The 21,790-nt window shown below is 38.3% G+C and overlaps 1 protein-coding gene across 19 annotated transcripts in view; it reads left to right on the top strand.

Moving 5' to 3' along the window:
• INPP4B (inositol polyphosphate-4-phosphatase type II B) overlaps positions 1-21,790 on the top strand; it is a 390,079-nt gene that overhangs the window by 38,196 nt on the left and 330,093 nt on the right. For 6 of the 19 annotated variants that reach the window (XM_069012738.1, XM_069012740.1, XM_069012744.1 and 3 more), the window contains one exon: positions 5,377-5,435. The exons of 1 other annotated variant lie outside the window; for it this stretch is intronic. In XM_069012738.1, coding sequence (XP_068868839.1) covers positions 5,424-5,435 — 12 coding nt within the window. In that variant the 5' untranslated portion in view covers positions 5,377-5,423. Of the gene's footprint in view, positions 1-2,568; positions 2,681-5,376; positions 5,436-5,981; positions 6,152-6,827; positions 6,884-21,790 lie in introns of those variants that run through there. 12 more of the 19 variants (XR_011150457.1, XM_069012729.1, XM_069012737.1 and 9 more) reach the window with 6 other exon arrangements.

The following is a 21,790-nucleotide window of genomic DNA, read 5'->3' as shown; positions in this document are numbered from 1 at the left end:
ATTAGAGTTTAGCCAGTTACCTTTATTTGCTTTGATAACATAGGTTTCATTCAATTACTGACAGTTTTCAAGGCTTTTCCATCTGGGACCAGACTCATAGGTTCTGATTTTCTTTATTCTACTCAAAGAGATTGCTTCAATCAAGAACAACTGTAAGTAGATGAAGATGCTGTTTAGGGTAGATTTATAAGGTGCTTATAAAAAGGACTAGAACTGATTGGTTCACAAACCAATAAGGAGGTTGGTTGCTGTTGGATTTCTAGAACATTGTTCTCTAGAACAAGAAGGGCACCAATGTGCAGTGTGAAAGGTGTGCAAGGTATCTATCTAAGAGGGAACCAGCCAAAACCAAAACAGTGCACATTTGGAGACTACAGAAATTGTTTAGCTTGCAAAACTTGTTTGTTGTTTTTCTTGAAAAGCAAATAGGCCTCTCACAAAGACTGTGTTCTCTGTTGTTAAAAACACAGTCTGTGGCTGTAAAACAAAATGAAGAATTAATTCCATTCAGCATATGGAGACTGGTAGGAATGTCTGCACTACCAGTTCCAAAGTTCCTTTTGCAAGGGTCCATTGTGGCTGGGTTTCATGTGTCCTCTGGCCCAACCAGCCAATTTGGATGGATTTGGTCTCCAATGCTGAATATGCTCATAGTGTAAGATTACAGTGTATGATAAATATCCCATTTGTAAGCGCTGTAGGAATCATCTTCCAACAGCTATAGTCTATCAATTTACAAAACATTGGCAGCCAGCTGCACCTGCATGATGGAGCCTCTGGTAGCTCATTTTGTGCACAACAGCATCCTTGTGCTGGAAATTGTAGGTCAGGTTTTGAGCTGACCATGAAGTTATGAGGTTATTTCAAGAAGATTATGAAGATGGGGTAAAAGAAGTATAGCCGCTGATGCTCAAGGAAAATAAGAAAGAAGGTGTATGTGTGGGAACGAACAGAAAAGTTGGGGCAGCACCCTCTACTGCTTAGATACATGTTGGGACTGCTTGCATGTATTTTTTTCCTTGCTTGCCAGGGTGTTTGATAATGTAAGGGAAACTAAAGAACTTTTAGCTTTATGCCAGCCTAGAACCTCCCTAGGAGGAAAAAATTACTTGGAGATTTTTCTTCAGAACATCATATTTTTGACTTGGTTATTTTTCAGATGTACAAAATAATAGTTAAGTTAGGTCGGCTTTCACTGTCATAGAACTATTGGAATTGGCTGTGGTATGGCTATTGGAAATTATAGGACACAGCAGTGGCCATTGCTTGGGAGACAAACACAATAAGAAAGTGAATGTAAAGGAAAAAGTAGGAATGAAGGGGCCCACAGAAAGATACAGTGCAGAAGATGTAACTTGTCTTTCAGCTCAACAGTTGAGAGGAGCTTGATCAAGAATTAAGAGTTGTAGTTCTCCACCATATAAAGATGTCAATGCTGCTCTCTGAAGAATAAAGGCTTCTGATTTAGAGACTGAAACTGGCTTCTGAAGCCCATGTGCTGAGGATTGGGCAGGTTTTGTTTCTTAGACTGCGTAGGAGTATTAAAATCCATCTGACAGCCTTTACTTGCTTGATTGTATAAGGGTCATACCAAGAATTCTTTTTTTGAGAAAGGCCTTTACAAAAGTGTTGCATATTGAAAGCATAGAATATTGCGGGGATTAAAAGGAAGATCTCTAGAACTACTTTTCTGCCCTTATTTTCTCATCCTTACAGCAGTATGAAACGGTGCTGTGTTAACTGCAATTTGGACAAAAATACTTATTTCCAAATCTCCAGTGGTCAAAACTCCTATGGAACTTAATTTCAAAATAATTTCCAATAAACAGGAGAGGTTTTGAAAATGAAGCAAAGATCTCTTATATGTGTCAGGTATCATTTTTCCATGAAGTTCAGCTCATGTAGTTCCAATAAATGAAAGCTGTTGGGTTGGTTTTCTTTTTTTTTTTGGGGGGGGGGAGGGGGCTGAGAGAGAGAAATGCACAACTCATTTCCTGAAACCACAGAAGAAAATGTTCCAAAAGAACTGAGAACTCTGAGAATAGTGAACTTTTATAGTTAACACTTGGTATTTTGTTAGAGCTATTGTTCCTGTGAAGGCGATGGAAATAAAAGGCAATCTACCCTCTTCCCCCTGCCCCCTAAATGCATATTTGAGCTTTCTAGTTATTTACATGCCTATAGCCAAAATATATTTTTAGCGGTATTAATTGTGGAAGTGCCGCATAAAATTACAGCTTCTGCATGAGGTTCTAGAGCTACTGAAAGGAAACTAAATTTTTCTTTCTTAAGAAGTGTGAAGGGTCACATATGTGACCTTGGTTTTTTTCCCCTATTACTTCCACTGCTCACATATTATGAAAAGAAAGTAGTGTTTGGAGTGCACAATAGAATGGAAATCACAATAAACAGTGGCATCTTTTTGAGGTTTTTTTTTTGTTGTTTTTAACATTTCAGTTGAACTTCACATCTGCTGTCTAGATTTTGCTCAGCTTCAACAGATTAAGTAGCACCATCATTGTCCTCCTTCATCTCTTACTTGTCTTCATCCTCTTCCCTGGTAACCCCATGAGATTCAATGCTAAAGATCTGGCCCTGTTGGCCAGGTGCCCATCAGGCTGTTTTGACAAGGAAGGAAAACTGAAGATTTGCAGCATGGTCGGGGATGAAAAATTAATAGGTAAAAATGACTTGCATTGAAAACTACTCCTGGTTGCTGTGCATGCTCTGCAGTTGTTAGCTTGGTTTCACTAATCACATACACCTCAGGTTTTTGTTTTCTTTATTACTGATGCTTGACTAGTTCTAAATACTCTTCTGAATACTGAGGCTTAAAACTAATTTGCTCAAGTTTCCTTTGTCATATACATGAGAGAGTACAAAGTCGTTAACATGACTTTTTTTTTTCCTGTAAAAAAAGGCTGGTTTTCCTCTGCTAGTAAATTCTAGTCACCAGTCACTGGTTGCCGTGTTTTAAAAATTAGATATCCAGTTCCTCAGGATTTACCCCTCCCATCTCTAAAGACTCTGTTCTTTTATCAGGATAAATATTCCATGACTCACTTCCCACCTCCTTTGCAGGTTTCTTCAGGCTTTTATGACCATATTTTAAATGTCTTTCAATTTTTAGTAAGCTTGAATAAACCTCTGTTCCCTCAGTAGCTGTTAGAAAATAGCTCATGTTTAGTGATAAAATCAGTCTTAACATATTTCATATTAAAATAATTTCAGCAACAACAAATGTTTTATTTTCACTTGTCCCAGTTGATCTTCATTGTGACTGTATTTACTTTTATTCTATTAGAAAAAAACCCAAACAACCTCAAAACCAGCACAGACTCAGTTATAAGGGGCTGAGCAAGTTCTGTGCCACATTTTCAGAATAGTTTATACATGCCCTTGGTAAAACCACAACATGCTTTTTCTAATCATAAATAGCCAGAATTTCCTGTGTGGGGTAAAGCAAACTTCCTGGGCAGGAGGCTTTAGGAAGCTTTCACTTCTGTTTGTCTTGAGGTTCCTCATCAGGTTTACCTACCCTGTGTACTCATTGTTGGCAGTATATCAAGCCCTTCCTGGTTGATATCTGATGTTTTGAGGATGTTTTGAATTTTCCCTTACTTATGATTATGTTGAGTGCTATTATTGCTAATACTGTTAAAAACCTTACATTTACTGGAGAGATAACAAACATTTCTGTAGCCCAGTATCGTGGGCTATCTGTGCCATGGTCAGTGGTAGATTCTGGGAAAGTATTTAAGGAGCTATGCATGTGTGGGATGTTCCTATTGCCTGGTAAATCCTTTTGGCTCCCAGCAATCACATTATGATCCCTTGAGAAGAAGGGTTCTTTCTGCCAGGGCATGTTGGTCACTGTGTATCTTGTTCGCTGATAGGCTTGTCATTGTTAGTCTGACTAATCTTTGGACTTGCTTATTTTTCACACTTATAAGGTAATGACTATCCCAATCCTATGGAAAAATGCCTTTTATCTGAAAAGACTGCAGTGTGAATGTGATTCCTTCCTTCTGGTGCCTACAGGGTTCTGGGGGATGGAATTTATCTTAGCAGCATCCTGTACTTGTACTCTAAAGATACATACTCGATCTGATGACTGTGTTTAAGTTTTTAGTTGGTGGATGTGCATCAAATTATATTATGTTATTTTCTGTATTGTCCTTGCACTAATAGGTCTGAAAAGACACAGGAACTTCAATTCCTTTTCTAAGAAAACCCCCCAGGTTATAACTGAACACAGTTATTCTAAGTCCCAGTGCCTGTAAGTCTAAACCTCCCACTTTTTGTGGGGAAAAAGCTACCCTGATTTTCAAATGTTGCCTATTGAAATTATCAAGATGAAAAGAGAATTTTATTTATTTACTTACTGTAACAAGACATCCTTCTGCTCAATATAATGTTCTTAGCGGTGGCCAGCTTGGGGAAATACAAGAGTTCCTCAGAGGCAGCTGTAGAATAACATGACCTTAAGGTACAGCTGTTCTTCTGCTCCCTAGCAATTCCAATGCTGTCTGAGGTACAGGGTTCCATGTGCCCTCTCAAAAATGCAAAAGAATACATGTTGTGTAAAAATATTTCTTCCTCTTTTAAGAAATTATCTCTAAAGAGATTACATTTGTCATTGAGATTTATATCTGTGTATGTTTCTAATAGGTTTATGTGTCTGTATGTATGTACACATACACCTACAAGTGTATTTGTAAAAAGAAAAATAATGCAATATTAAAAATCATCTGTTTATGGAAAAATAACTTTTTAAAGTTTTTTGACCCACTCACCGTGAAGTTGTGAAACATTCCCCATTCTTAAAAGTTTGTTTACATGCCTGCATGTGTCCATAAACAAAAAGATGTTATTCCCACAGGTTAAGCACTTTTTAAAAGTACAGCAAAATAGTAATATCAAAGTGGCTGTAAATATTTAAGTCTTATTTTACCCCTTTTCTTATGTTCTGAAAATTGTAATTTCAGATTAGCACGTTCTAATATAAGTGTAATAGTGAATGTTTTTCTGCTTTAACATGGATTAGCTTTGATCTCCTGAAATGATGGGAGCAAAAGGTGTTGCATGCTGAAGTGCCTTTTTCTGCTCCCATGTGAGGAAGAGGGAGAGGGAGAAAAGCTGGGAAAACAGTGTTGAGTGTGTGCTGCAGTCACCAATTCTCCTGGCTGCAGACTAGGAGAAACCTGGGAAGTTATTTGGCATCTAACGTAGGCAGCCACTGAGTTAAGCTGTCTTGTTTTGGTTGATAAGGATTTTCTTTTCTGACCTTTATAACTAATTCACCTTCTTTAAGAAGCATTTAATGTGTGAAGACAAAAGGTTGTTTTTATTAATCTCTTACCTCTCTGCATGCAGAACCAACGGAGAGATGGTGCCGACTGAAAGGAAATCTACTTTTTCTAATGAAAAATAAGGTAATTCATTTCTCTACTGCTTTTCTGGATGTGCTAGTCTAATGTGAGAACTTGAGTAATCCTTTTTGATGATAGCTATATTGGCATTGTGCTTTTAAGGACAAAAAATATAAATCACTATTATTAGAAGAGTGAAAAGGAAAAAAATCCATTGTTTGCTGTCTGTAACAACTGGCTATTCTTCATGATATCAATATCCTTTAGCTGAATCATAAATAGTATATACCCAGGGTCTGCTCATAACATACACAGGTCTAAATATAGGATTACTCCACCAAATCCACTGGAATAATGAAAACAAAATGTCACAGCTAAATGAGGCATTGTGGCAATGTTCAAGATGAAATTTCAGACCCTGACTACAATTTTTTAGTTTGATTTTGTAACTAAATCTGTTATAAAGAATGGTATTTTCTCTTTCTTTGTTGTATAAGGCAATTATATGCCTAATATGAAGGGCCTGTTAAAATAGGCTCTGACCCTGGCATGCAGTGGAAAGCGTTGCACGAGCTGCTGAGTGCCCTCGTTTGTCATTGGCTTTATTAGGAGTTCAGGCCACTCATCTCCTGGAATGAACAAGAACCAAGTGTGTAATTGCCCTTTTTCCTACCCCTTCTGTCTGATACTATGGACATGCTTCTATAGTTGCCTGAAAATAGCACTGGACTGCAAAGAATTGAGGATAATGTGCAGCTTGAGATGCTCACCTGTTAACAGTAAGTACTTTATAATTGGCTTCCAGGATATTTTTGTACTGTATGAACCAGCAGTTGGATGGAAATGATTGTACTGCTGGGCAGATTGTGTATTTTGTTGGAAAGATTTTTCAATGTGATATAGTGACTTATCTTAATATAGTGATGAATGTGCACATATGGTACATTTTTAAAGCAGCGTTTGCTTTCAAAGCACTGTTCAGGAGCATGTGAGAGATCTCTGTCTGTTAGCAAACAAAAGGAAACAGTAGGATGTAGGGGTTTCTCTGGCTTGAATTTTATCCAGCTGCATTCCCCTGGCTGGTAATGGTCTGACAAGTTTAATGTAGGTGACAACAAGCTCATGGCCACCCCTTTGTCACACCTTCACGCGTTATCATTCTGCTGTGTGACTTGCAGAAACTATTTTTAGTGAAGGGCTTTAAATTTGAAACTACTCTCTTCTACACCACGCTTCTCCAAGTGCCCTGTTTTCATGGGAGCCTTGGCATTTTGTGAAACCATTTAAGGAAGTGTTTTGATCAACTTTGCAACAGTGAAGAAAGGAGTGGGAGAGTTTTGTGGAAATCAACTGCTAGGTCCACTCAGGCTTTTGAAATTTAAAGGTGCATTTTGAGAAACTTGGAGAGTGAGACACAAATTAATGGCTTGTTGCTGAAATGATTTATGTTTGCAGGAAATAAATGGGAATTCCCCTTGAAATGCTGCAGTTTGATGGAGCCAGTTAAATAGGTGGGTGGTTTTCACTCTACGTCCAGGTCAGTGCTAGAAAACAGCATCTTATTCTGGTTTCTTTGTTTAAACAAGTTTTCAAAATTTGCAGGAGTTATGGGAGGAACCAGGAGATTTGACAAATTTTAGCTTATAAAAAGACTAGTGACATGATTAATTTTCAAAATTAATTAATTAGATTTCAAAGGGTGATTTTATCTGGTAATTTCTTTAATTAGGGAGATCACAATAAGAGAGAAACTTGGAAATGGAAGTCAGACAAATAAATCTGATCACAGAATGATTGGGCAGTGAAGTCCAAGTGTGGTGAGATATAGCAGCAGGTGCTTAGTTTTAAAATGTCACAACGTAGCAGACTCAGTACAGAGACCACTGAGTGATTAAAGGGCAATGTCTTACAATGGATCAAACTAAATGATGTAGCACTTCCTAGTCAGCTTATATCCCAGGAATTTGTAAAACAGTCACTTTCAGAGGCTTCATCTGTTGGGTACTATAAAGGATAGCTTCTTTGACAAAGACAAATCTCTCTGGAATCTCATATCCATGTTTCAAAAGATGCAATTTATAGGCATACTAAGTAAAACCAAAGCAATTTGTGTGCTGTGAGGACAGAAGTGAGTGTACTCTGTACACTCGTCTTATATCATCCTAGAAATGAACAGGTTTCCATCTAAAGCAGATTGTTGACATATGAAGTCATAGTTTAAATTTTGAGAGGTAGTTTGCCAGTATAATAACAAAAAATAGTCTTGATAAAAGTTATTAAGGATCTTAATAAGCATGGTTGCCAGTTTTTTGCTCTTTGCTTGAATTAGCAGAGCTTTCAGTAGGCTGCTAATGCAGTGTGTGAAAGATATGTCCCAAACAGCATTGATGAAGATGTTTCTATTTTGTTCCTGGAATCTGACTTGGCTTATGGCTTGACATGGAAGAAAAGTCATTTTGGTGTTTTGGAAGATCATCTGAATGCTGAACTATTAACTCCAGAGGTCACTGTCATGAAGCAAAGCCTGATTTGCTACTATTTGTTAACTGCTCTCAGGGGCGCGTGCACGTCTGTATATACAAATACTTAGAGTTTAATGGCAGACTCTCATTTTAGTTCAGATGTTCAAAAATTATGCTACCTGTATAAAAATAACCTTCTCTGTGAAATTGCACTTATCTGTGCTGTAAATCTTGAGTAGTGTGGGAATAAATTTTCAGTGTAGGGAGAAAATGTGGTTAATTCTTCCACTCTTTCATATTCAGATGCAGGACAATAAACTGTTAGGCATCTTAAGGATATTTATTTTCTTTGGTCTGGCAGTAAAGTTAGTTAGTTTGAACTGAGACACAACCTAGCATTTGCTGGTGTTAGTGAAACTTTTTTCCTTTGTAGACTTCAGTGTGGTTTTGTGTGGTGTGGGTAGGTAGGTGGCTTTTTTGTTGGTTTTTTCCCCCCGATCGGTTCCCTGCCATGTCGCATTGGTTGTAGATGGCCAAGTTATAGCAGTGAGGGCTCTGCAAGTGTGGCCTTTGTGAAAAAAGGTCAGGGGCTCTGCACCAGACCCACCACAGGACACAGCTGTGCCCACCAGCAATGCAAGTGGTGCCTCTGGGAAGACGTATTTAGGAAAGGGAAGTGGGAGAAATAGCCCTGCAAACACTAAAATCAGAGAAGGAGTGAATCTGCTCCAGGTGGAGGAGACTATACAGGGGAATATGGATATACTCTGAATGATCTGTAGCCCATGGCCAGCCCATGTTGGAGCTGGTTCTTCTGAAAGGAGCTGTAGTCCATGGAGAGGATCCATGCTGGAGCAGGGGAAAAGCATGAGGAAGAAGGAGTGGCAGAGAGGAACTGTTATGGACTGACTATAACCCCATTCCCTATCACCCTGTGCCACTTTAGGAGGTGTGGACAAGGAAGTTAAGTAGTTGAAGATGAAGGAGTATGAAGTTGTACCTTGGGAAAAAGGGGGTTGGAGGAACTTGTTTTAGTTCTTGCCTTTGTTTCTTATTATCCAGGTCTATTTTAATTGGCATAAACTTAAATTCATCTTCCCTGGGTTGAACCTGTTTTGCCTGTGATGGTTATTGGCAAGTAACCTCCTTGTCTTCATCTTCACCAATTAGCATTTAAATTTTATTTTCTCCCCCAGTCCTGCTAAGAAGAGACAATTATAGAGCGGGTGGGTGAGTGGCAGCCTGACCAACCAAAGATACGATCCCCTGTGGGAAGCGTACTTTGCTAATACCTTCCTGTACAAAGTTCTCAGACCTTGAGTTTGTGTGTGTGGGCTGTGTGTGCTTGCCAGGAAGTGGCAGATGTGCCTTTGCATCCTATGAACACAGCATAAGTTGCTTTTGAAGGCAGAGCTGGGAACTGGGCTCCCTAAAGCTGTGGTCAGCAGTGTGACTGGGCTGGGGAACTTAGTGCGTGACAGGGCTTCCAGAGAAAAGCTTGACATTGTGCTAACCTTGGAGCCGTTGTTATGGATCCCAGTCCAAAATATTTATTGTGGAACTAGGCAACTTTGTGCCTTCCCTAAAGTATCAGGCAAATGGGTTATATACTTAGATTCTACCCAGTTCCAGCCTGGGAGGTACTTTCTTCCAGAACTTGTTGAGTGGGATACTGGGAGAATGATTACTCAGCAACAGTTGCTAATGTATATAATAAGTATTAGATACTTTTTCAGTAGCGGAGGAGGGGACTTTTGATTAGAAATTTTTGATCTCTTTGAGGATTGCAGTATTGTGTACTAGTTTTTGTTTTAATTACAGATCATAATTTGTAACAACGGTTTTCTTGAGGAAAAAACCCCAACATAAACCAACAAAAACCAAGAGAACGGTGCATGTTTTTGTCGTGTTGTTTCATTCCCTTTTTGTTTTCTGTTCATAGGTCCTTCAGAATAATTTTGTGTCTTTCTTTCCACTAGAGGAATAAATATATTACTTTGGCATTTTTCAGTTTCTTAATCCTTATGCCAATTCAGGGCTGGATTTCAGCCTAAACTGTTGTTTGCCATATATGTGTGAATTTGAAGTCATTGCTAGTAATGTAAAGAAAGAAGCTACCTAACCCATCTATGGTTCATTTTCCCATATTCTAATATTCCCAAATAGTAGTGTTGATACTTAAGCAGATTTGTAAATTACTTTGCAATCTACGCACAAAAAAGATACATTAAAAAGTACAATTATGTTATTGCATCTCAGTAATAGCTCCAGAGGGCCCATTATGTTCTACTGAGTAAACACGTTGATGTTGCTTCTTATTTTTGAATATGTATTTAGGAATTTATTTAAAAATGTATTATTGATCAATGGTCTGTTGTGGATTTTCTAGGAGAATCATTAGTGTCTATTGTGTAAATCTTGCATAGCTTGTGGTTTAATGACCCTGTGGAGGTAACCATTCCAGTCTGTCAGGTCGGTTTGTCTGTGCACCAGCTCAATAAACTCATTCTACTTTTGTGTGAGGAAAGTTGCCTTTTAAGATTTTTGTGATGTACTGATTTCTAAAAATTATCATGTAGAAAGAAAAAAGTTTAGTTTATAGATGACAGTACTGAAAATTAAAAGCTGCTATGAGTGCTGAAAGCATCTTACATTAGAAGTCATATTTCACACAAAAGTATAGACATGGCTTTTTTTTCCTGTAATCTAAAGAATGTTATGGTAGCAAACTTCTATGGCACATTCATACTGTAATAAATCCATACACTTTTTTCCTGACCTCCTAAAACCAAGGGATTTATATTGGCCAGAGTCAATCCATGGGCTTAACTACACAGATGTAAATTAGAGTGCTGTAATACACCTAATGCCAGAGAGAATTATATAAAAGGTGGTGAATATTTTGAGACTTCTCTTGCTATGAATTAAATTTTGTTAAACCAAGTGCATTGTTTGGCTTAAGATTTTGAAGACAAGTTTAAAGAGTAAGTCCAAATGGTTATACTATCAATAAAAACAAGCTTTCCTGTAATGTATGTGAAAGCTTAACATAAATTACGTTGTTACAGCATTTATCGCAAGTGTAATGTGTTACTAACAGTTGGCAAAAAAAAGCCTGAAAGTAAGATTTCAGATTGACTCATAAATCAATAACCAGAGAACCACATGCAAGGTAGAAATAATAGAATAATGACATAATCCTGCATTTCTGATGTGAATTACATTGTAATGCAGCTGTGAAAATGTTATTTGGGTTTTCATGGCATAGTTGTATGTAAATTTTGCCATAAAAACATGAGAATGTATCAGAGAATCTTATCTGCATCAGGCAGGCATACACAATGTATTTTCACCCTTTCATAGCTGTAGAGTTTTAGTATTTTTCACTCAAATTTGATATTTTTAAAATATTCTTACAGAATGAGATTGCTTTTTATATATTGAAGCTGTGGAGTCTTTTCTGATCTGTTAGAATATGAAGTTTTTGTGTGTGTGTGGTTTAGCATTCTGTAAGTCAGTGATCTCTCCAGGGCATCTTGAAATAAAAGTGTCTCTTCTGGCTAAGGATGTACTTATTATAAACCATTTTTCAGCAGTGATTTTAATTTTCTAGAGCATGCTCTGTGTCAGTTTAAAGACTGAGCAGCTGAATAAGTGCTGCTGCACAATGTAGCATAGCTTTGGGATTGAATGTCATTGCTCAGTGTGGTTTTTCTCTGCCTATAAACTACATGTATGATACTAGTTATGAGCACATTCTGCAATATCTGCAAGCTGAGGAGCAGGTAAGTGAATCTGTGTCCGTAAGTTTCAGTGAAATATGTTGTTGCTGTGTTGGTAACATTTTGATTTGCAGTAGGAAGTGTGCTAAATGGAGAAGAAAGTGGAAAAATTACAAAAGTGTGGCACAGGCAGGTCTGAAAGCCTTATCACCCCTTCATGGTTCAGAAGTCTCAATGTGTTTCTGAGTGTTCTCAGCCCCAATGTTGCCTGTGCTTTTGCCTGTGCTTAACTGGGATGTGAGTTGTCCTCTGACTGTTGGAAGGTCTATACAATATACATGTGCATATAAATGTATAGCTATCTATAAATATGTAAATATCAGGCAGTGTTAAGTGAAGGACTCAAACGAATTTGGTTGTGTTGAGAGGAGAAATGTTGCCACGTGGGCTTTGAACCTGCCTTAGTGTGAGGTATTTTCCTGTTACTGTAGACATGCATTCAGGTCAGTGAGAGATCGTATATCTGTTTAAAGTCCCTTACTTATGTTTGGTCTTTTTAAAAGAACCAGTTTTGCTCCTCCTTGTGTTATACTGTGAAGGCATTTTGGAAAGCTTACATTTTTGCATGCCTTAATTTAAATAGTTTTTTTTGGTCAAGATTTCATGATGGCTTTAGCCATTTTGGATTGGGAGAATGCTGTGCAGAGAACTCTGTGCTAGCTGAATGCTGTAAACTCTAGCTTTAGAACCCTGCTGAGCGTGATGTACATAATGCCCATACAAAGTCCTGTGATAGCAGAAGGCCACCTCTCCTTGGGGTAGCAAGAGCACACTGGGATTGTGTTTCCGAGGGTCTGTGCAGTACCACTAAGGTCTGTGAGCTAACTTTTGCTGCAGTCTGCTTTCCAACAATACTTGAAAATGCAGTTTTTAACCCTTGAGGGATAGAAATAATAATTTGCTCCTATTTTTACTATGAACTGAAAGATTTTATATCTCATTTTCCTTCTTAACAGGATCCTGGCGAGCCCTACTGCCCTTTTGCCATCTGATTCCCTCCATTTTCTTGCTGCTTCTCCTTCCCCATTCCAGATATGACTGACTTGCTCTCCACATAATAAAGCCCTCTCCTCTCTTCCACTGCTCTTGGAGTCAGACCTTTCTTATAACCTGTTCTCACTTAGATAATCCATTCTGTCTCCTGGTTTTCCTCAGTGTCTGCTTTCATCTCTTGCTTAACTTGTTCCACGCCTTCCTTTCCTTTAGCTTTTCCATGGTGTAAGCAGGCTTAATGACGCTCCTTCCTCTTTTGTGCCTACCTGTCCTTGACCTGCCTGCTTCACCAGCTGCGCCCACTGCTCGGTTTGATATCTGAAGTATTGTTTTGTTTACAGTGTCCTCCATTGCATTTCCTCCCCAGAATCCTCCCTGGTCCTGTTGCTATTCCTTGCACTCTACAGAACAGTCTTTTACTAATCATTGAATAAACTCTTCCAAATGAGAGCTGGGAAGCATCTCTTGTTCGTGTCTGACTGACAAAGGCCAAAAAGGAGCCACAGCCAGGGGGTGAGCTAGTGTTGGAAGCAACGGATACTGTCAACTTCTTCCATTGATTTTATTCTTTTGAGGGATTGATGCTTTGCTGTACCTAGGGTCAAAGCATATATGAAAAAATGCCACTTTAAACTGAATGTTCCTCAGTATTAAGTTGCATCTAGACCTGCCTCAATACCTGTTTGTCCAAAGTGCACTTTCATCTTGCCTGTGCATTTAGACCTCCTCCTGTGCATTTAGCTGTGAATTCAATTTCAGTGGGAATCAAACAGCTGCTTAATCTTTTCTGTCAAATTCTTTCTCCCATTGCTTTTGATGGCTGAAGCAAACATCACTTCTCTTCCTGCTGCTCATATAGTTTTAGCATTGCTTTCAACAGGAATGTGTTTCTAAGTATTCGTGTTCTGGCTATCTTTGTGCTTTACAGATTCTTTTTAAGATAGACAGCTCTTTCCCGCTCTGTATCACCTAGAAGTCTGGACTGGGCTAATCTAATTTTGCATTTTCATTTACTGAAATATCCTTCTCCTTTTCTTGGTAAAGCAGACATTTGGTTATAACCATTAGACCCATTAGACCTCATGCAAAAACAATTTTTCTCGGGGTTTTTTTTTTGACCATCACTCTTTCCTTTGCATCAGATGCTTGTGTCCCTCGTTTTGTAAGCTTTTTGTTTTCACTGTGAAGATTTTTCTCATTCTCCAGTACCCTTCTTGTTCTCTTCTGAAGTTTTCTTTAAAGTTCTGATGCTGTGTCCAGCAGACAACAAATGTGTTCATAAATCTGTCAAACCAGCAAGGAAGTACCAAAACAAGACACTTAATAAAAAATGTAATCTCATTGTCTTTCCCAAAGTTCTGCCTTTACAAATCATCTTTGCTATAATGTTTGCCAGAAGTTCACAATGATAATATGTTTTTATTTAATGTTCATGTGCTCTTGTGTAATCTGAGGTGGCTTTGCATGTCTGTGGTGTGTAAACTCTCCAGTTTTCTTGTTTATCATCAGTGTTCTGTATCTGTCAGTGGTTAATACTATAGGGTCCTGTGATCCCTGATCTGCATTTGTAAGCCCTTGGGTGATAAATATAAACTTTTAATCTGAGAAAATCCCTGAATTTTAAGTGTTATCTAATAGAATTAGTTTAATTTTTTAAAAATTGTTTTGTTCTCTGCTATCCCTGCAGCAATTGGTGTATTTTAATTGCGTAATAGATCAAATTGTATGTGTTACAATTATATAATTGATGGTAATCAAGCACTAGTCTTGTTTAGACTAGATAATTGTGTAGATAACTGTATTTAACAAAAGGTTATTGAGCATCCCCATGTGGTTCTGTCTCAGTTCAGTGGCTCTTACTGGATTTGGTGCTACTCTGTGGTGGTTCTCAGAGTCTGTCAGATCTTTTTGTTGAACTGCTTCTCACATGACTGCAGAGAGTCCTGGGAATGAGTGTGCATTCACTATTTGAGATAAATTTACAAGATCAGTACTTTATTAGCTTCCATACTGTGCTGTTTTGGGGACTTGGGGGGCAGTACTTGCAATGCAAGCTATGGTTTTTAGAGAGGACTCTGATAGCTGTCTGGTTTGGGTTAGAGGATAGCTAATACTGATAGCTATACTGGAGACAAGAAAGGCTTTGAAATGCTGTGTACAAATCCCCAGCAGAAACTGTGTAGCAGTCTATAACTGAGTAGACAGCAAGTGAAATATTTGGTATTTATCTCTTTAAATATTAGCTTTTAACACATGAAAGAAACCTAGGGATTGAGGAAGGCTAATAATACCAGTGTATTAACATGCTGCAATGTAATTAACATTAAGAGATGACTCCTGTTGCGGTCTGTGAATCTGCGAAGGGAATCATGGAAACATTTTGGTTTGTGTTTTGAAGTTGGTGTCAACTGTAGCTGGAAGAGCTTCTCGGCCTATGAAACTGTTTTGCTGCACAATGCATGCCACTGAAGGACCTCTTAGGAAAACAAAACTGTATCAAACCAAGCACAGAACTGGCACTTTTGATTATGTTAGTCTGAACTGGGATATTACTCTAAGAGAATATGCGGTGAAAGATTAATCTTGGCAGTAGCATACCTACCTTTCTTTATTGCTGAGTGACTAGTAATCAAAGAAAGAACCCCCCAATTTTATTTATAAAACAAGCAAGCAAAAATAAACCACCTCAAAATACACGACTCATATCAGATTTCTTCTGTTTCAGGTAGTAAACTTGTTTGTGAAGATACTGTTGCTAAACTCTTCATTCACTGAAAGTGATCTGTGCCTGAGATGAAGTATTATTTGTATATCATTTTTCTGTTGTATGGATAGTGTAGCCTGGCTGCCAGTCTGTGTGTGCTGGGCTTTTCTATTGCATCAGCTTGTCTCACTTCAACCTCCGTTTCACTGCTTTAAATTTTGTTTATAAGGAAAGCTGTCAGTAGATGGCAGCAGCAATCTCCTCAGATAATAGTTTTAGGTTACCAGCCCAAGATGAACATCTTATTTTGATGTTAACTAATCCTAAAGAAAAACACTCTACTGAAGTAATTCAGTGTGGGCAAAACTCGCTTTTATTCTTGGCCTAAAGCAGGATTTTGAAGCCAGGGGCTGCTGATTAAACTCGCTTTAGACTTTCATGAGCTGGCTTACGAGCGAAGAAGGAAAGTCAGAGGAGTCTGTGTACAGCTAGAGACATCTTGCAGCTGCAAAGTGATTGATGGCAGCCAGCCCAAGGACCTCGTGGGTGGAGCCCAATAGACCATTAAAGATCTTTGGGCAAGGCTGATTTCCCCACCATATACTCATTAGTGAAGGTTGTTTAGCACGAGGGGGAGAGGGGCTGTGCATATGTATATATGCATATACACACATGCACTTCAGGGTGCTGCTCTTTAAGTTGCATTAGTGATCCTAACTAGTTCTAGTGCTTGCTGCTGCAGTGGCTCCCAGGTCTGAAAGCAGGCTGATCTCAAGGGGCAGAGGGCCCAGCCTGCCACACGCTCTGCTCCTTTGGGAAGTGAAGCATAAAGGGTTGTTTTGTTCTGTCCACCTCCTTTCCTGAGAGGGGTTGACATAGGATGTGTTTTGTGGCTGCCAGAAGGTGCCTGAGGGAGGGGCTGTTTTACTCCTCTCAAGGCCCCAGCTGTAACCCAGATGCCGTAGCCTGCATGCTGTAGGGATGAAAGGTAACTTTTCTGAGTCATCTTGACACCAGCACAGGGATATCATGAAATAGAGGAGAGCAGCAAGGCTTCAGGCATCTGGTTGTGCCAAGAAGAAAAAGGCCAGGTTTTTTACCCATCTCTCACTCTGAGATGAGATTTTCATTTTTCCCTGAAGAAGTTGAATACCTCTGATTTATAAGAAAGGCTGTAGTGCTATCCTACCCTCACATTTGGGATGTCAGCAGCTATTAAGGGCAAAATGGTGCCTTCTTGTTCAGTATCTCCAGTGAGCACTATTTACTATCCCCATTCTTTTTCTGACCAGCCCTGAGAACTGAGCTTAATTCTCCACAGTGCCACCAGAGCTTATTTGCTGAGTGGTAAGAGCTAAATTTAAGTCCAGTGTTATAAAATCGGTTGTGCTTTGCCAAATGTGTACAGGTTGCACTTATCAGCACTGAATTTCATTTAATATTTGATCACTTGGTGGAGATACTGAGAGCCATTAGCTCTGCCTTCAGTTATCACCTTGGTATACACAATGTTGTACCTGGGCATCTATTAATAGAAGATATTTGTCTTTTATGCCTTTGCAGTGTAATTTTTTCAAGCAATTGGCCAAGGACTTTGTAAACATTTTTTGAAAGAAAATGTGTGCTACACCAGCGCTTCTGATTACTCTACCAAGTTTGTGACATGTCACTTCTACAAAACCTGTTAACTCATTACCTTCCTATTATTTTATTTTTATAAATTTCTCTTCTTTTACTCCATATTATAATTTCCACCCATTAGTCCACTACAGTGGGGTTCCTCATTAGAAAGGTTTGAAATCTGCTATTATGTGCCTGCTTGTAGAAGATTAGCAATACTAGCTACAGGCAAGGATTGGCCAAATATTAACCAAAGTTTAGCTTTTTAGGGTAAGTTAAATACTTTTTTGGGAACTGAATAGGTTACCTAGATTAATCAAAAATTGGCATACTTAGAGCATTTTTCTAGCTATCTAATAGAAGTTCAGAAGAAGTGAAAGATGCGGAAAACCATCTGTAGCTGACATCATGCACGCTTTATTTTCCTTTGTAGAAAGAAGGAGACAATGGTAGACTTTATACATTAAGAGAATTTCTAGGTTTGGGAGAGTTTGATTATGTGGTATTGTGGGTGAATTTTTTTCTATTCTTTTTTTAGCCAAATTTTTTTACTTACTGTTAAACCCCACTTAGTGGGGTTTTTGATAGTGTGTTTTTATTTTATGGGGGTTTTGGTCATTGTTTTTGTGTGTGTGTATGTTGGTTTGTTGTTGTTTTGGTTTTTCTTTAATCACATACATCTGGCTTATATGCTTACTCAATTTCTTAGACTTTGGCTCCCCTTGCTCTTTGAAATGTCTGCCTGATATTGAATGTGTCTGTAGACCTTTGCCATTGACCTTTTCTTTAGGCAATATTTATAAAGACTAGAACAAATGCGGAACACAAAAGCTCCTGAAACAAAAATGGATATCTATGTACTGTTTCAGAAGGGTATAAAAGCCTTCCTAATATAAAAACATTCTGAAGTATTCCCATGAGAGAAGATATGCCTGAGCATTAGCCCTGATATCTCCTTTTTCTCACAGCCTTACACATGAGCACTAATGGATCGGCTCTTTAGAGAATTGCAATGAATTCTATTTCTGCTAAGTGCATTGCAGATACCAGTGCAGCATGGCGTGTGTGTGACAAGCTCCTAAGTCCTACCCACCTCAAGTGGTTTGACTTCGTTGGAGTAGGGATCATGGGATGCAGCAGTACTGCTTTTTTGCAGGAGTTATTTGGATGATGCAGGTTTGTTGATGTGCTACACAGTTGAAGGAGAAAATACCCCTAATATAAATAGCCGGGAACACACCACCATTTCGAAATTAGTTGGTGGAACTGTTTTTAGTTGACAGTCTTTGATTTTTATAGATGTCTGCTAGATACATAGACAGCTTAAATAAACACTTTACTGGGACATTTTGAGGATTAGTAGTCAGTGTAGTCTGAGGTAACAACGGGATTCAGTGAGGCCAACCTGTTAGGCATTTTAGAGAAATAAAGAGAGTGTATAATCAGTTTTTACTGATGAGGCTTTCTGTATATGAGGAACACTTTCTGAATGATAGTTTGGTGAGTAATCAGTGATACTTGGTCTGGGTTTTATCAAAGCTTTGATAGCTTCCATTTGCTGAATATGGTTTTAATACCAAGCATAGCCACCTTGAGCAAAGCCAATTAATAAACTGATGAATTCTTTGGGATACATGCAGCAATAGGGAAATGTAATTTTTTAAGAAATTAAAATATCTGAAGAGAGACAATAAAATGGGAAGAAGCATTAGGGTGGTATAGGTTTTTCTGGATGTGCCCTTCCTCTTTTTAAATGTACTGACACTATTTTTCTTCTATTTAGGAAGTTTTATATAGATTTTAAGGAGTTAGGACTAATGTCTGGAATGCTAGACACATGGCATCTACCAGAAGCCAAATTATTGTTTAGAATACTCTTAAATTCCTCTGCATTTCTCTTTAATGAGCACAGCAGCTTTGGTCAGGTGTGTGGGAAGTACTTCTGTGTTCCCTGAGTTTTGTGTTTGTTTCTACCCCTCATTCTTTTCTGATCCATGGTGCCAACATTGACCCTGCAAATCCCACTGAACACTTTGAAGACACATCTTGGATTTTAAAAATGGTTTTAAGGTATGGGTGCTTGCTTTGTTTTGTCTTGGAATCTTTCTGTGGTCACCAGTGATCACAGTATGATTGCATTGGAAAGGTGGGATCTTAAGCTTTTTCTGGTGCTGGTTGGAACAAATTGTGCTTCACTTATTTCACTTTCAGTTAACTTACATGTGGGGAAAATATTACCTCTATTCTCTAAGTTATAAAATTAATGTTTTGAAATAATTTTATGGTTGAGAACTGTGCTGGGAAGCTAGGATGCAAAGAGAATTCCTGTGGCATAAAAATAATTAACACTTAAGTTGTCACTACTAAGACTTAGGTGTTTAGCCTATTTAAAAAGATGTGACTTGAAGGGGAAAGAATGCTTTCATATATATTGCCACTAAAATCTTTAAAGAATTATTTGAAATGCTCAGTAATCTAGACTGGAGAAAATTGCATGTGGAAAGTGGTAGGATAAGGGAAAAGGCCTCAAGTTGCGCCAGAGGAGGTTTAGATGAGGTATTAGGGAAAATTTATTCACTGAAAGGGTTGCCCAGCATTGAAACAGGCTGCCCAGGGAAGTGGTGGAGCCACCATCCATGCAGATATTTAGGAGATGTGTAGATGTGGTGCTTAGGGACATGTTTTAGTGGTGGGCTTAGTGGAGACTGTCACCACATTCCAGTATGTGGCTGCAGACAGGATGGAGACCCCTTTTTTTACAAGGAGTCACATGGAAAAGAAGAGAGCTAATGGGTACAAGTTACTCCTGGGAAGATTCCTACTAGGCACAAGAGGAGAATTTTTTACAATGATATCAATTAGTTGGAATAATCTCCCCAAGGAAGTGGTGGATTCTCCAAATTTGGATACTTATAAAATTCAGCTGGACAGGTTGCTAAGCCATCTAGTTAGATGGTGCTTTTGCCAAGAAAGGTTGGACCTAATGATCCTTGGAGTCCTTTGCAACCTGGAATTCTATGGTTCTAAAAAAGGCACTGTGGGTTCAGAATTTCTCTTCCTTCCCTCTCAGGGAAGACTCAGTGTTCTACCCTGTCTACTCTGACATGAGTTAAAATGTGTTTCTTGAAGACAGACACAAAAGCTTGGTATTTCACCTGAACAAATTTTCCTTGTTCTGGTTACACAGGTGGTTATCAACCTGCTTGCTTGCTTTAGACTATTACATACATTGATCTAATGCTAAACTACAGAAAGATTGCATATAATAACTCTGAAGGGTGTGCAGATGGGCCATTCTGTTCCGCTGGTGTATTGTATTTCTGTCTTTGTTGGTAGGTTTAGACTGACTACTTTTTCATTACAAGGGTTCACATGCTGGTGTGAATCCACTTTTAAGTAGATTCATATCTGAAATGTTCTGAATGTCTCTGTTGGGAACAACAGGTCTTTGTATTGTGTGAAGCAATAGGTCACATTGCCTTGTGCCTGCCCCTTCCCACCCCTGACAAAATTGCAAACAAAAAGGTAGGATGAACTTTCATAACTTATTCAATAATGTGTCCTTTTTTATTCAGTGATCCATTATTTTGGTGTTCAGCCAGGCTGAATGAACTCTTGAAGTGTCATGAGACTAGGATCAAAAGTGTCATTTACAGGAATGTGTTGTTTGCCTTTTAAATTTTATTTTATTAATGGAGAGTCTGATTTTAGAATGTCTGTGCTCCCCCATGCCCTAGTTCCATAGCTGATGCAAATATTTTTTTGTCTAATCTATGAACTGCCTATGTTTCAGCCCCTATGTCACTACTTTCACATTTCAAAATTTAATTTGCTTTGTGGGGAAAGGTTTCCAGTTTCTTCCTGCTTGGTGCTGGAAATAAGTTGGATAAATGTCTGACCTACTAATGATTTTGTCCTCTTCCAAAACTTGAAAGGAACTGGAAGTATTCTTCCAAGATGTTTCTTTAGCTGCCACATAAGTAACAGGGAATCCAAATCTTTTTTTGCATATGTATAAGCTAATTTGAATGTTTTCAATTCTACAGTATTTTAGATGTGCTTTTTTTGTTGAATGAAGGAATGTTCTTCTAATTGTTTTCCAAAAGAGGTTTTGAGTACGTTATGTAATTTATATAAAGTAGGTAAATTAAGAATGAGGTAGAACTATAATTATTTTGTTACTTGATTTCTTAATTGCATACTCAGTTATTTTTTAATTATATGCCCTATTCTCCACCTTCCTTTTAGAAGGTGATAATTTTTGAGTGTAAATCTCAAAATTGAAAGAGTCTTTATAATGATTATTTCACTGCTCAGCTGTATTCTTAAGCCAAGTATTTGTGGTTGCACATTTTAAAATATTGTTCCCTGCTCACTGTGTAGGGAAAACAACCTGAAAGAAAGGTCTAGCTTCTATGAAGGAAGCAGAATGATTTGTATGTAACTATTACAGGCTGAAAAACACTAAGCAACAGAAGAGTGCTTATGCATGCTAGAAATTCCAGTTAAGGAGATGGGAACTGTGGTTCCATGATCTTCATCTCTCTCTGGTTATCATGAATGAGGATTTTCTGAGTGACCCTGCTCTAACAGATCTATTGCTTCATGTGCATCTTCTGTCTCTCTGCTTCATGGAAGAGGTCACTAAAGACAAGGAAGTTTTGCCCTAAATTCTGCATTCCACCACTTTAATGTTGCTATTCCTGTATGTGTCCTTCTTGTCAGAAAGCAGTTCTTATCCCTGAAACAAGACGATGATAGTTTTTTTTCCTGGTGCTAGACCTACCTAAATTGTGACTGCTGTCTTCTAGGGCAGTCCTGAAAATTTACACTGAAACATCACGCCTAGGTCAAAAT

The sequence above is a fragment of the Aphelocoma coerulescens genome, chromosome 4 (assembly GCF_041296385.1).
Source record: "Aphelocoma coerulescens isolate FSJ_1873_10779 chromosome 4, UR_Acoe_1.0, whole genome shotgun sequence".
NCBI lineage: Eukaryota > Metazoa > Chordata > Aves > Passeriformes > Corvidae > Aphelocoma > Aphelocoma coerulescens.
The sequence above is the reverse complement of the archived record's forward strand: the minus strand, read 5'-3'. Positions and strand labels throughout refer to the sequence as shown.